At 39.5% G+C, this 14,846-nt stretch overlaps 1 protein-coding gene across 3 annotated transcripts; it reads right to left on the bottom strand.

The window, feature by feature from the left end:
• LOC113170509 (periostin) lies at positions 1–14,506 on the bottom strand. 3 transcript variants are annotated; one of them, XM_026372621.1, is made up of 24 exons: positions 14,267–14,385; positions 13,364–13,462; positions 9,233–9,297; positions 8,930–9,087; positions 8,665–8,829; positions 8,427–8,573; positions 8,083–8,224; positions 7,014–7,226; positions 6,787–6,921; positions 6,381–6,529; positions 5,937–6,073; positions 5,677–5,807; positions 5,460–5,590; positions 4,291–4,393; positions 4,128–4,195; positions 3,978–4,023; positions 3,864–3,899; positions 3,132–3,160; positions 2,807–3,092; positions 2,667–2,702; positions 1,134–1,178; positions 898–984; positions 791–826; positions 1–538 (listed from the first exon to the last, which is right to left on the bottom strand). In XM_026372621.1, exons 1-24 carry the CDS (start codon positions 14,383–14,385, stop codon positions 483–485), a joined length of 2,619 nt encoding a protein of 872 aa, XP_026228406.1. In that variant the 3' UTR covers positions 1–482. The 3 variants fall into 3 exon arrangements, with proteins under 3 accessions (XP_026228406.1, XP_026228405.1, XP_026228407.1); XM_026372620.1 differs by having other exon boundaries at positions 2,807–3,160; positions 14,267–14,506; XM_026372622.1 differs by lacking the exon at positions 1,134–1,178 and having other exon boundaries at positions 2,807–3,160.
• Positions 14,507–14,846: the final 340 nt, after the last annotated feature.

Genomic DNA, 14,846 nt, shown 5'->3' with positions numbered 1-14,846 from the left:
TAAGAATTCCTTGTGTCTTTAATTATCATTTGACACTGATCCATTTGTTTTTAGCAAACATCATAATGCATCCACTGTACAAAAAGCGAGCACCATAAAAAGCATACAAAAGTCTTCCCAAGCCATCAGTCTAAAAAGAGACATATTTTTAAAAAGCATATCTTAAAAAAACAATTCTCAGTGGTAGAGTATACCTCCCCTTACACACAATATACCCCTGGTAAAAAAAAAATCATATTCCCTTTGAAACTAAATTACTTACATGAAGGATATTCTAATGTCATTGCATTCCTATTACACACCATGCTTATCACATACAGTATGGTCCAGATGAAACAGTAACATCATATTGGTGGTTTGGACAAAGAAATAGCTAGATTCATTTTATCTCTCCCTGTTAATTCACAACCTTTCAATCATCCAGCACTCAACCAGGAGCACTGGAGATGCATTCAGTATCTCTAGTGAGCCCAGAGGTGTTTTCACTCCCTCGGTTTGTGATGACGCCTGACCAGCCTCCCTCTCCTCTTTGCTCCAGCTGTAAAACAGGAGACAAAGGTGGCAGAGTTTATACAGGGACTCAGGTGCGAATGAATACAATACAGCAAAAACAAACATTTCAAAGAGGAGATTTGTGAAGAATAGGAGGAAATATATGTAATGGAAAAGTGGAACATCTAACAATGACATATTTTCCACCTGTTTTCCAGATGATGTGCTTTTTTGGCAAACTCTTGTCAGCCTGATCCAACAGTGGTACTAATGTGTCATCAACTAATCCTATTCTTACCTGGAGCTCTCCTGGCAGCAGCAAATCTCCCTCCCTCTGTGAAATAAAGAGAGTTGGTTATACACATGTAAGTACTAGTCACAGTCTGTGCAGTTCTGCGTGTTCACCTTTAATGATCTTGGTAATTCTCTCTGATTCCTCATCAATCAGACTTGGGTTGCCGTGGATGGTGGTGATCCTAGAGAAGTCCGGGCCTGAATTCACAACAAAACCATGAGATCCAATACAATTCCTTCCTCACATACAATATCACATATGTAGTTTCAAAATGCATCACATTGACAAAGGTTGACATTTTAGAGAAACCCATTTGGTATGAAGAGGTTATATAAGGAGATCCTACCCTCAATAACATGAGGTTCATTCGCCGTGGTGTATCTGGCTCCACCTTCAGACGGGCAGCGGAGAAGGGTGTCGGAAGTCATTTAATGACTTAGCAAGTGTACTGACTGACAGACGGACAGACTGACAGGTACATACACCCCGTAAACCACCTCCTCCGCCACCGCCAACACAAAGTCAAGCGCTAATGTTCAGCATTGATGAACACATACACACGTGCACACAAATGCACAGGGTGTGAAGTTCAACTGTGCTCAGCTCCGAAAAAAGCCAGCAAATAGGTGTTTTTAGCCCAACTAAGCTGCAAGACACCAGTGAAGCAGTTGTAGGTAGGCTTAAAGCTCACTTTCCCCTGCACTCACACAAAGTATTCGCTCTCTAAGCAAGTCTGAATTGGGCACCACACGATGGCATGTTATAATTTGCACACTGGACACATACATATACACAAATGCATTAGAAAGAGAATGGGTAATGATGGGATTCTTGTCTAAGAGACAAGACTGTCAAAGACATGATGTCAGACGCAAAAGTGATGAGATGGGCAGACATCTAAATCATGGTGCACAATGAGAAGTTCGAAAACTTGGCTTCACTCGTGTCTGTATCTTGCTGTGTGTACCTAACCAAATGATGGACTGTAAATACCAATCTCCATCCTCTGTTGAATTATTACTGAGCCTATGCAAACATTACAAATGAACTGGGCATGTTTTGAGTGGTCTCTGGCCAAAGAGACCACTCATAAGTTGTAGGTTGTCCAATTTGACAGCATGTTGATTTACGAAGCAATTTTGTGTGTACTTTTTTTGAGGTGGGTTAGTGGAGTCCCTACCCTATTCCTGATCCTGTCTGTGATGAAAATAAAATGTTAAATAAAAAGTATAGCTGAATACTGATACTAAAGTTGGGAAACTGAATAGACATACTCAGGCAGCTGCAGAAACAGCAGAACAGGAAGTAAACAGTCCAGGTTTTTTGGCATGTTTTTGAACAACCAAGAAAAACAACTAGCCTTAAGGAAATAACTGGAAACCAACAATGATAACCAAAACAACCACAACAATACTAATGACAGTAATGCTTATTGTTCCCAAAAGAGCTAAATATTGTAAGACAAATGTTAGGGAATGGCCGACTATTGTGTTTCTAACTGCACAAAAATACAGTACTTTCACCAGCAAGAAGATTTTAGTCAGATACTATAGAACAACTACTATTATCCAACTACTTTACATAGTTTGATTATGACAAGTGGGGGACATAGACTTGTTTCTAGTTTTTGCAATAGTTGGGCAGACCCAGGTATTTCCAATAACTCAACTATTCTTGCTTATGAATTTATACCACAAAGTTCATGTCAGGCTAAAATGATGCACACCATGAAAACAACATGTAAACTCACTTAATTAATGATGCTGAGTTGACTTTAGTAAACATTGACTGAAAGCGTGTGTTAAATGTGCCGTTAAAAGACATAGATGTAGACTATGTCATGCTCCTCAGTGCATGAAATTCTTTAAGGGAGACTCACCTGCAATTCTCTTTCCATCTGCATCAAATTGCCCACCTGTATTAAATAAAGTGCATTAAATCATTAAATCAACCAAATTCGGAATATAATCATCTAACTATTTAATCGTTTGTTCTAAGAATAATAAATGATAAATTTACCTTCAATAACTCTTGTAACCTTGGTAATGGTTGGCTTCCCCTCAATGACTCTTGTTACTTTAGAGACAGAAGGCTCTGCCTCGATGACCCTGGTAACCTTGGTGACAACCGGCTCCCCCTCGACAACCACTGTAGAGACTCTTGGTTCGGTTCCAATAACTCTTGTTACCTTAGTGATGGTTGGTTCGCCTTCAATGACCCTGGTGACCTTTGTTACAGATGGCTCTCCTTCAATGACCCTGGTGACCTTTGTTATAGATGGCTCTCCTTCAATGACCCTGGTGACCTTTGTTATAGATGGCTCTCCTTCAATGACCCTGGTGACCTTAGTTATAGATGAATCTCCTTCAATGACTGTGGAGTTTATTAAAAAAGGTTACACAAGCAAGGACATTAGAAAGAATAGTTATTCCAAAAACACTCCCACATATTCTCTGTTAGGAGTAATTTTAACTCATATCTGAAAAAAATATGTACAAGGAGTTTTCCTTTTGTTTTATTTTGTGGGAGAAAACTATTAAAATGGAAAAAAGTAGGAAAAAAAAATATCTGTAGTTCAATGAATGTATGTAATTGCAACCCTTAAATTACATCACCTGGAGGTCCAGACCTTAAGTTCTGTAGTCCATATAATGTGCCTCATCACCTTTCAGGAATTTGACTTTATCTCTTCTATGTTACCCAATATCTCAAGACATGCTCCCATGTGTGAGTAAGTGCACTGGACTCAGACCAACTGATCCTCCAAGAGTCCTCCATAGTCTCTGACCCTGTTACACTTTGACAGCCTAATTGCTTCATCCCCAAAAGGGCTGATTAAATATGTCAAGAGGTCCCAGTGGACTTTAGAAGTAATAAGAGTGGATAATCAGATGAACAAAGAAGAAAGACTGGGGGAAAGGCCTGAAGGGAGCGATGATATGCATGTAATATGTATGTGTCTGCAGGGGAGATTTCTCTTTAGAGCAGATGCTCATTTTAACAATGAACATCAATCAGATTTAGATTTAGACCATAAATCAATTTTTAATCATGTGGTTAGTGATAGTGATCTTACCTGTTCCAACATACTGAGTAGTTGTGACAGTCCTCTCTGTGGAGTAAGAAACTCTGTTGAAACCTTATGCAGATGCTATAATATATACAGTTCATGCAGAGATGAGAAACTTACTGATGAAAGTGAGCGGGATCTCAGTATATTTAAATCCAGAAACAAACTATAGAACAAAGAGCAAAACAATGTAAGGGTGATGGTAATGAATGTAGAAAATTTAAGGTGTTCATATTCACAGACATATTCTCTGTCTTTATTTCTCACTACCTTTATCTGGATGTACTTAATCAGCTTCTTCAGGAGGACCAGGAGGTCTTGGCGGCCCACAGGAAGGTCTGTAAGTAATTACACCATCACGAGAACTTAATGTAATGGCTGTCAGCATGGTGTGCAGTTTGCCTGAATGTATGGTAATGTATGCTATCCTCACCTGCAGGATAGAGAACATTCTTCACCACATGGATCACACCATTTGTTGCCATCAGATCACTGTCTGGAACGCCCACAGAGTTGACGTGAATGGAGCTGTTCACCTGGGAAAAATGGAATAAATACACTGAATGTGCATTTTTCAGTGTCATCAATCTTTTTTTATTAGGTACTGTACATCAGAGACTTAAAGTTGCTGTAAATGTTATACTCCCGAAACATAAATATACACTTTTTCAAAATGGTTTCAAATGAGAGATCATGAGTTCAGAGAGAAATTCCAGGCAGTGTGCTCCATTGTTGGAACAGAGATCTGGGATTTCCATTTATGAGTAATTTCCTGCAATTTAATTGTCGACACAGTTGTAAGTGAAGGTGGATATGCTGTGTAAGCAAAGGGTAGGTTTCTCCTTTCCTCTGCCTCCTCTTTAATATGAATTAAACCATATGTCTTTCAACCTTATTCCAGTTTTAAGAAATCTAACCGCATATTCATAAGTCACCGTCCGCTCTTTTTCACAACTGACTAGGTCCTGAATAGCCCATTCTCCTGTCACTGTGTTATTTAGAGCAATCTTTTCTGTGGCCCATTAAGGACGGCCTGATATGAAAACTAACCTGATATCACAGTGGGAGAGAGATGGAGGGCGAAATTGAGGTAATAGGTGATAAAGCTGACATGAGGAGATACAAAGAAAAATGGCAGGCTGAGGGCTACAGAATGAGAAGCGGGAGTGGTGGATGAATGACCGACAGTCGCTCTAGACAGAAAATCCAGTAAGGCAGTTTTTATTACTTTTGGCCATTCTCCAGAGATCCAGCTTTGAAATAACAGATTAGTACTGGATCTTTTGATGCTATCATTTAAATGAAAACGTGGAGATAAATTGGGTTCACAATGTGTGTTTATGTGTGGTCATTTAAAACTTGATTAAAACTTAGTGTTCTTGATGGAAGATTCATCAATGTATCTTGGATCTTGTCTCCTCTGCTTCTTCTTTAATTGGCAATTACCCATATTTGCAGTTTTTCAATCTAAAATAATTGGAAGCTGGCTGCCGGTCAGCAGGTTTGAGCAGTCTTTGTTGCACATGGCATTTAAACCCTAGATTTTTGATGTGTTGAATTTGGTGCAGAAAAAGGTATTTGGTAATGGTAATGTGTACATACAGACATGACTTGCAGATTGTTTCCCTGGAGGGTTTTAAGCAGATTGGTAACTCCTCCCTCTAGTCCTCCATTGATGAAGATGCCGTTACTAAAATGGTACAGCAGAATGGTTCTCAAAGCAGTCAGATCACCTGTCAATGACAACCAATAGAAAATTATGTACTGTGCTTTCTTTCTCTCTCTCCCTTTTTCTGGATGTGGATATGTGTTCACTTACTTTTGAGCAAAGCTAAGTCCTCTTTGCTGAGGCCATTAAACGCATCGTCAGTTGGTGCAAAGATGGTGTAGGAGCCTTCCTGTTTCAGAAGATCTGTCAGACCTGCAGTCTCCATCAGTGACAGGAAAATCCTGAGGTTATACAAATGAAATGAAAAGAAAGGAAAGAATAAAATCACTTATAACCACGTATTACATTTGATCTGATTGATGCTGTTGTTAATGTAAATATTTGTAAAAAATATGAGGTTTGAATATTACTTGAAGCGTCCGTCAGCAATAAGGAGCTGGTAGATTGATTTGTCTGCTGGTTTGATGAGAGACTTCATAAGATGGAGGGCTCCATTGCTTCCCTCTTTACTGCCTCGCACCATACATGCATTTTCTATGCACACAGCCTAACAAAAGATGAACATTCAGAGAGTAGAGTCATCTCTAGTTCATTCTAACATCCAAACAACTAGAGCTGAAACACATTTCATCTGTCAAAGCTGGACTAATTAGCTGTCCTATTGCCTTTGTTTGTAACTGAAAAACAGCAAAATCATTAATCGTTAACACTTGATAAGAGGCCCGGTAATGGCTTTCAAACCCCCATGGAAGTCAACACTCTCTATTGTCTTTCCATTACTTCTTATTTCTTGTTTTCCTGTTCCTTAATGACTCAGATGCAACGCTACACACACAAACACATATCACTCTTACAGTGCGATAAATGAAGACTCTGAGCATTTTGCCAGCCAGTGTTTCCAGCAGCTGTCCATTGTAGAGCTCACTCAGAGTGACTTTCAGCTTCAAGAAATGGTTCTCCAAAATAAGTTTCAGCAGGCTCTGGTCTATTGACATAACCTTGTCTGAGAAATATAGAGAGAAGTCACAGTTGAAACATTATTATTATTATTATTATTATTATTATTATTATTATTATTATTATTATTATTATTATTATTATTATTATTATTACAAAGTGCTAGAAGCATTGGAAAGACTAAATGGTTTAGCATACTTTTGATCTTTAAAAGACTAAATTTGACTTGTCCACTATATGTTGTGAAGCATTTCAATGTTTTGTTCGTGCCACTTCAATAACTTATTTAGAGATTTTACTCACCAGTGAAGGCAGCATTGACAGGAGCAAGAAGTGTGTACTCTGTCTTTGGACCAATGGCAGCAGCTAGGCCCAGTTCAGACACCATGTCAGTAAAAGTGGCCTGGGAGTCTCCCATCAGCTCCATCACTTCCTTGGCTGATAGGAATTACATAAACATGACGTTTAGAGGATCAAAGTAAAAGAATAGTTAAAAATAATTGGGAGTGAAGATGAAGTTGGTGCATTACCTGAGTTAGGGACAAGAACCTGATCAATGAGGTGGATGACACCATTGGTGGTGACAATATCCTTCTTCAGCACCATCTTGATGCCATTGACTGTCAGACTGTCACCATCGCAGCCAATTTCTATGGTGCCGCCCTCTACGGTCTCGTACACTGACCCTGACATGATTGCTTCTGAACACTGGACACTCTTCAACAGATGGTAGTTCACCAGGGCTAAAGGGAGAAAAATGGAAAAGTTGAGAATGAGGTAAAGCATTTAGAAAAAAGGAGCAGATCAATTACATACTTATAAAGACTCAGATTGACTCTAGGTACTTTGAAATCTGGCTGTGCTATCCAAGGTTGAAGTCATTACTCATCACAGAGGCATACACACACACACACACATATTCTTTTATCCCTTTTAGATACTGTATATTTAGTTACTTATGTCAACATTTAGATATGGGATTAGACCTCACACTGCCAAACTAAGCAAGAACAACTGGCCCATCTGCAGGCCAAACTAGTCTGTGGCACAACCTTGTAGAAACAAGGAATAAGGCACCATATTACCTTTATTTTAGTAGCTGTTTAAACAAGTCTGGTCAGTAAATACCATTTGACAATTGTCTGAGAATTTATATGAGGTTATATTGTTTTCTCAGCTAGTCACACTGCAAACTGATTTCATGTTAATACACATTCCTGGCTGGGTGATGACTCCGCCAATAAGCCAAACTATAGGCTGCCATGTGGAGACATGGGTTTCCTGCTTTCATTGTGTGGTTTGTGGACTTGCTTTGTGTGTGAGGTTTAGTTGGAATGTGCAGAATGGGTTTGGAAAATGGATTTTGCAATTTAATTTTGCATTAGCCTTTCAAGTTGATCTGAGGTCACCTCAGGTCAAATGGATGATAGATACATTATTAAATAATTAAAACATCAACTAGAGTAAGAAACTTTACAGTCATGCTAGCAGCTCTGTCAGCCTGTACTTAGATACAGTGATGCGTTAAATGAGCTGCTGCTCAAGCCAACCATTGCATGTACTTTCTTTTATCATTAGTGTATCACATGTGCAATATACCTGCAATGACAGTCTTGTCTTTCATGATACGCTCCAAGTAGCCTGGGTTCAGGTTCTCAAAAGCTTCATTAGTGGGAGCGAACAGAGTAAAGTGGCCCGGCCGGTCCAGTTTGTCCATGACACCAGAAGCCAAAGCCGCGGCCTGGGAAAGAAGACAAGACAGTGTGTCTGACATACTCAACATGGATATTAAAACTGGATCCAGCCATTCACTAGAAAATACTATTTCTGTTACTGTTGAATCTCCAGCATTTCTTTTAATAATTTCCACAGTAGTTTTTCTAGTGAGAAATAATGTTGGCTTAGAAATGTAATCTACTAAGACTGCTATGAATTTTACATACACTGAAGGAGGAGAGCTCATCAGTGACATCCAGGACGTTCCTGATTGTGTTGCCAACAGCACTGATGACTCGATCAATCACATGTACCACACCGTTTGTGGCCACCTGGTTGCCGAGGATGATCCTAGCACAGTTCACTGTCACAATCTTCAAAGAAAGGAAATGTTATGTTATTACAAACTAATTTAGTCACGATTTCATGTAAGCTTGTCCAATTTTACACTGTGGATAAACGGACCCCATTTGGGTAGTGGTTGATGTAGAGTCCCAGGTCATTGTACATGGAAGTTAGAGTCATGCCATCTTTCATGTCTTTGGTCAAAAGGCGGCGGTTCACCATATGGAAGTGAAGAGCATTGTACAACTCAATGTTTACGTTGCTGACCAGTGCAGACCGCATTTCCTGGGGAAATCACAACATTGGATAAAGGATACCAACTGTGTGAGTAATTGTATTTCTTTGTGTTTCCTTTAGAAATGATTTAAGCATCCAGTCTACCCACAGGTTCCAGCTGGTCCCAGGCTTCATTGCTAGGTGCAAACATGGTGAAAGAGCCTTTGCCTTCAATCTCCTCCCTCAGCTTGGAGATGTCAGAGTATTGCTGTGTGGTCGTAGCCTTTATTAGCCCCAGTGTACCATACACATGGTCAATTGGGGCCACTGGGGGGAAGTGGAGGGTTTGTTTAAGTCAGAAAGCAGATTATTCTATAAAAATAATTTTCTTTTAAATTTACCATTACTGCATATATGATTTTTACAAAGAACATCAATGGACAAGATAGGCCCTGTATTGTGAGCAACCTACCTGCAGTACATCCCTTCATGCCCTCCAGCTTCATGTATCCAGGGCAACACTCATATACGACCATGCTGCAAAAAGGCATGAACATATGAAACTTGTATAAGTTAGTTACAGTAAATAGCTGATCATCAAAAAGCTGTAATGTTGTTTGGCTGCAAAATATGAAAAAAGATTCCTGTGGGGTTATGAACAGTATTAAACACACAGAGTGACAATTTCAGAAAACCTCCAACAAAGCACACAAGTCAAGGACACTAAAAAAGACCAGAAACACAACACCACTACATAAAAAGCAACGTACAGTAAGACTCATTTCGAACGAACAGGATACCAAAACAAACCATGAGAACACATGCTTTGCAGCATATACTTTATATTCATCTTGATACTTTAAGTATGTTAACATGAAAAACAGACACGTCTGCTGCCCTACTGCACTTTCTCTTGGCTGTTAATCTAAGTCCCAAGAAACTCTCCAAGAAAAGCACATTGTTCATATACGGTTGACTTCTTGTGTCCATTTAAAAGATTTAGATTTTGGGGTGGAAGGAATAGTTTATGAAAATCTGTGAAAACAAGTTTCAAAAGAGAAAATAAACATCCTGGCTGGAAGCCGAGAGGACCTGCTAACGCTATGCACAGCAATGGAGCTGCACATGTGACCCAAGCTCCTCAATCAGCCGTAAGGTTTACAGAAAATCCTGCTGAACTTCGCTGTGCACTGTATGAATGGCAGAATGAGAAGACTGACACAAGGAGCCAAGAGTCAATATTTCATAAAATTCTGATTTTGGTTTTGTGGTTTAGAGTAGCTTCTAACTGAAAACTATTCATAAGCAGACATACTCTACACTGTATCCAAAGTTACCACACATATTCCAAGATACAAACAAACCAGTGAGTCAGTCAGTCAACTGCGAGTCAACATTGGATGCTCAACAATGAACCACCACAGAAACAATTACGAATTTCCTGAACGCTGGCATAAGTTAAATTGGAAATGAACCCGAAGCACTTTGTGGTGTCCAGTTGGCGCCTTCAGTGAGTTTACAAAAGAAGTTTGCTTAAAGATGTTAAGATGCTTGCTTGATGCCTATTAGACATTCCCTGTATTGGCAGCAGAGTTTCAGAGCTTCCTCCTCTGTTTTCCTATGGGAACACAGTGTTTCTAAATGAACTCTTTATGACCTTCTACCTGTGTACTGTATTTGAAGTCACAACAAGTTTGACATCTAAAGAAATAACTGTTTGCTTTTCCTTTCAGAAATGAACAGTAGTGATGTATTACGCCTCTGTAAATGTCACTGCCTGAACCAGCTAAATGTGGCTTCCAGATGAGCAGATGTGCAAACACAGGACATGAGCGCGCAGGCATGCTGCACACACACACACACACACACACACACACACTCGCATACACAGAAACACTAGGTGGGGTTGTCTGGCATGAGATAGAAACATTACAGTTTCTTTCCTTGTCTTCATCAAGTGTCTTTTCTTTTCAGTGCGAGTGGCTTCCTGGACACTGCACCAACATGTTTTTTTATACAATACACAGGGAGGGACTTGAACTGTAAATTCATTCCACCTTATTATGATCTGTTACATTATTGTAATATGTTTTGTATCTGTCTTTTGTCACCACAGATAAACTAGATTTTAAGCATATTTTTTCTCTGTGTCCATCACCTGCAGCACATCCCAACACTGAAAATTACTTTAATCTGAACCTCCAGCAGCTCATTTTATGAGGTATTTGGAGTAATAGGAAATCCCCTTGGTATCTCCGAACTCCACAGTAGATAATTAGAGGAACATAGTGCAGGTTGAATTCACATCAATATAATTTGTTCCTTGCAAAAGATTCAATGCAGGTGTTACTTTAACCGCTTGTTTGTACACCAACCTGCGGTGAATACTGAACACCTTCTTCTAATCTGTCATCAACCCCACATCCAAATCTGACATAACAGCTGCTGGGAGGATTTCCTTCACTGTTGTAAAGAAAGATCCTCTGTGACCACAAACAGAAAGAGAGAGGAAAGCAAGATTTGTCTAGCTTAGCTTTAAATATAAGTTTTGTCTGTTTTTCTTTGCGTTGCAAGTTTTTACACTGTACAGTATAAATACACATCTTATCACACAAATATTCTGTTTTTTGTTTTGTGTCGTTTTATCATCTTATGAGTATATATATATATATATATATATATATATATATATATATATATATATATATATATATATATATATATATATATACATATGGGGAGGTGCTGCCTTATGTGAGGTCAGACCTACAAGCTCACCTTTCTAAGCAACCAGAGAATTTCAACCATTTCTGGCTGGCAGCATTCTTATTTATTGTAATTGGACCCAAATTACTGTGCAGAACATAGTGAGTGAATGGTATAAGAACACAATGGAACAGGATAGGGGAGGGCTTATAGGAGCAGAGTGGATTGATTTCAAGTCTCATGCTTGCACTTGGTTAAGTTATATATTGTTGCTCCAATAAACTTCATTTTACTTGTTTAATTAAGTCACGAAAGACAGATTAAAATATTTCTAACACACAAACAGCTTAAGGATGACTAGTTTATCTTTAAACAAGTCATTGTTTATCTCTAGCAACTTAGCAACTGCACAGTCCAAGAAACAAAAATAGTTTGGTGCCTTTCTGCAGAAACCCTCATTATCTTCCTTTTATATACCCCTATACTGTGTGACTCAGTGACTCTTTTATCCATCTTCCCTCTCATCTTCTCATTTTAATGCTTATCATCACAGCAAGAGGTGCGATAGCTGATTTCATGACTAACAGAATTCGTGTTTATGTGTGCATGTGTGGTCTTGCATGTGTGTGGTTAATAGGGGGAGTAAGTGAGAAAGAGGTTGCACTACATTTACTACTCCACTTTAGCCGAGGCAACTCCAGCTGAGCCTTGCACTCCATCAACAGATAAGCACCTAAGCCTTATACGTCAACCTAACATCTACTCATTCTGCATATCACAAGAAAAATATGACGGTATATCGACTTAAATCCAGAAACTATTTAGTCTTAAAAAAGCCCCAAAGTCTAAAAACTTACATGCATCATCTTCATATTTAGCATTTTTCAATTAGCAAAACCAATTATTGCTCTTTATTGCTAAATTCTGAAACAGTTTTCTACCTGCTGTGGGTCACACACTATAACTCTTCACTTAAACCAGCTCTATTCAAATTCATAGTAGTTCCTTGTACCTCTGTCAAAGACTGACGATTTGCCTCAAAGGAACGAGTAACTCAGTTTAACCACACAGTATGAGACCCTCACACACATTATGAGTATAAACCATAGAGCACAGACACCCTCTACTCTCCAGAAAAACTCACTGTTTTGCTAAATGCATTTAAGTTTTCTTCAGCACCCAAAACATTTAACTACAGCATCAATCACTGTTACAACAGTAGCAGGCCTGATGAGAGAGTATACCCCCAGTCCGCAGGCTACTCAGCACGCTCAGACTTGTATGGAGGGGATGGGTGATAGAAAACAAAGAAAGAGAGAGTCAGACCATATACACAAGTGCGTCATGTTTAAGAAAGGAGAGTTTCAACCTTTTAAAGCTTTTAAGTGAAAACATATAGTGTATATTAGGCTAAGGTTCAAGAAAAACATAAATGGTATGCTGTAGCTGGATTCTTCTGCTTAAGAAATTTGTGAGGCAGCGATGTGTTATGTGTGATGGCTTGAACCTGAGGGTTGATACGGATAGGGTCATACAGAGCTGACCTCTGAACAAAAGAGAAAACAAAACCAGTAAGAACTATCCCGGTATGAGATTTCAAGGTGATAACGTAAGTGAAACACATGAACAGATGCAGAAAAACTTGATCTTTAACATTCAGTTATTGAAAATCAGCTATAAATTAGTTTGAATACCTAAATGGATCCTTCTTCCTGCAAGAACTGCTACCGTATGAGACTACTTCTAATAAAAGTTTTTATTGCTGTCTAGGTCTCAGGTGTAATAGCTGGGGGTGATTTGCACATTTGTAAAAGTCAGCGGGGTTCCAAACAAATCAAATTAAAAAAATATATATTGAAAGTATTTCCATAAAGTCAATCCTTGGGTCAAGACTTACGCCTTCTTGCCACAGATGGAGCCTTTGTACCAGTTCTTGCATGTGCTGAAGTACTTCTTCTTGCTGCCCAGGACCTGCTGCAGAGCGCACACATTGGGCCTGGGGGAAGGAGGGTTTGGAGGGGGAAGAGGGTGATGAAGGAGTGACATGGAAAGTGAGATGCAAGGTGGGAGGAATGTGGGCAGGTGAGGCAGAATGTGGGGGTGTATGAAGGTGGAAGACAGGAGAGGAGAAAGACAGGTAAAGTAGAGAAGGAGAGATGGAAAGATGAAGATGAAGTGATGGTTGTTGAGTGAGGGCATGAAGCAGGGAGGGGTGCATGCAGGTAAAGAAAAAATGTCATTTACACAAGCCAGGACTTATGCACAGTCTAAGTAGACAATGAATACTCTGTGTTTGAGGAGTCAATCATTTCAAGCTTACATACTTTACATCCTGATTTGTTGTTGTGACAAAAAAAAAAAAAAAAAAACTCTCTAAAATTCAAGTCAGGATCGATTTCAAATCAGGCTCAGTGTTCACAGCAGAGCAGTGAATGAATGTGAGCGACGATATTGAGTTTTCCATCATGGCTTGAATCAATGTTGTTATCAGTGTGGCTGACCTGTTTATCAAATCATGATCTAACTCTCTGAGAGATTTAAAACCACCACTAGAAAAGCGCATATGTAAAATGTTGCATACAAAACACTTCAAATAGGTGCGTATCTGTGAGCAGCCATGTATCACGTTCTCATATCTGCAGACAAATCGATCAACTTGATCAGGATTGTTGAAAGCATCAAATAATGTGCTAATTATAAACAAAAAAAGTCAATTACTTTTAAACTTTGCATTCAATTTGTAAAAGCTCTCACACAGTTTCTCTTTATCCCCCCCCCTTTCATATCTGAGGCTCCTTACCCTTCATTCTTGGCTCGTATGCGACTGTGGTAGACTATCTTGTCATAAGCTGAAGAATCCACGCTCCCTAGAGAGCAAAGTGCCACCAGCACTAAAGTCACCACTGGCAGCGGATGCATCCTGAGTGGGGGGGGGGAGTTATTATCAGTCCTCTGTAGTGCAAGGACACAAACACACACTCTTCTTGTCTTTTTAACACTCACTCATGCACACACACACACACATACACACAACTGCACAGCAACAAAAATACACAGGAGATATGGGAGCGCGCATGAGAGAGGGAGCTTTTATACCACCAAGTCTCTCCCTCTAACACACCCTAACCCACCCACTCTCTTTTTACTCCCTCACTGTCTTTTCCATACCATTACATCCTGCTCTCAACTGCACACACCCTTCTCTTTAGTCGAAAATCCTCCCTCTAGCTCGGACTTGAGCACAAGCTTATTGTCTCCCCCTCCTTCACATTCTTTTTTACACAAATGTGTGAATTTCTTTACCACCATCACATCCCAGAGCACCGAGAACACCCTGCAACTCCTACTTTACATTGCTCTGCGCTTTATAGTGACACTGC

The sequence above is a fragment of the Anabas testudineus genome, chromosome 14 (assembly GCF_900324465.2).
Source record: "Anabas testudineus chromosome 14, fAnaTes1.2, whole genome shotgun sequence".
Classification (NCBI taxonomy): Eukaryota; Metazoa; Chordata; class Actinopteri; order Anabantiformes; family Anabantidae; genus Anabas; species Anabas testudineus.
This window is presented reverse-complemented; position numbering and strand designations above follow the sequence as displayed.

Coding starts and splice junctions, on each gene's coding strand:
- LOC113170509 (XM_026372620.1), bottom strand. CDS start 14,385: ATGCATCCGCTGCCAGTGGTGACTTTAGTGCTGGTGGCACTTTGCTCT. Junction 6,530..6,786: donor TGTCAATGCTGCCTTCACTG/GTGAGTAAAATC, acceptor TATATTTCTCAG/ACAAGGTTATGTCAATAGAC. Junction 6,074..6,380: donor GAGTCTTCATTTATCGCACT/GTAAGAGTGATA, acceptor ATCTTTTGTTAG/GCTGTGTGCATAGAAAATGC.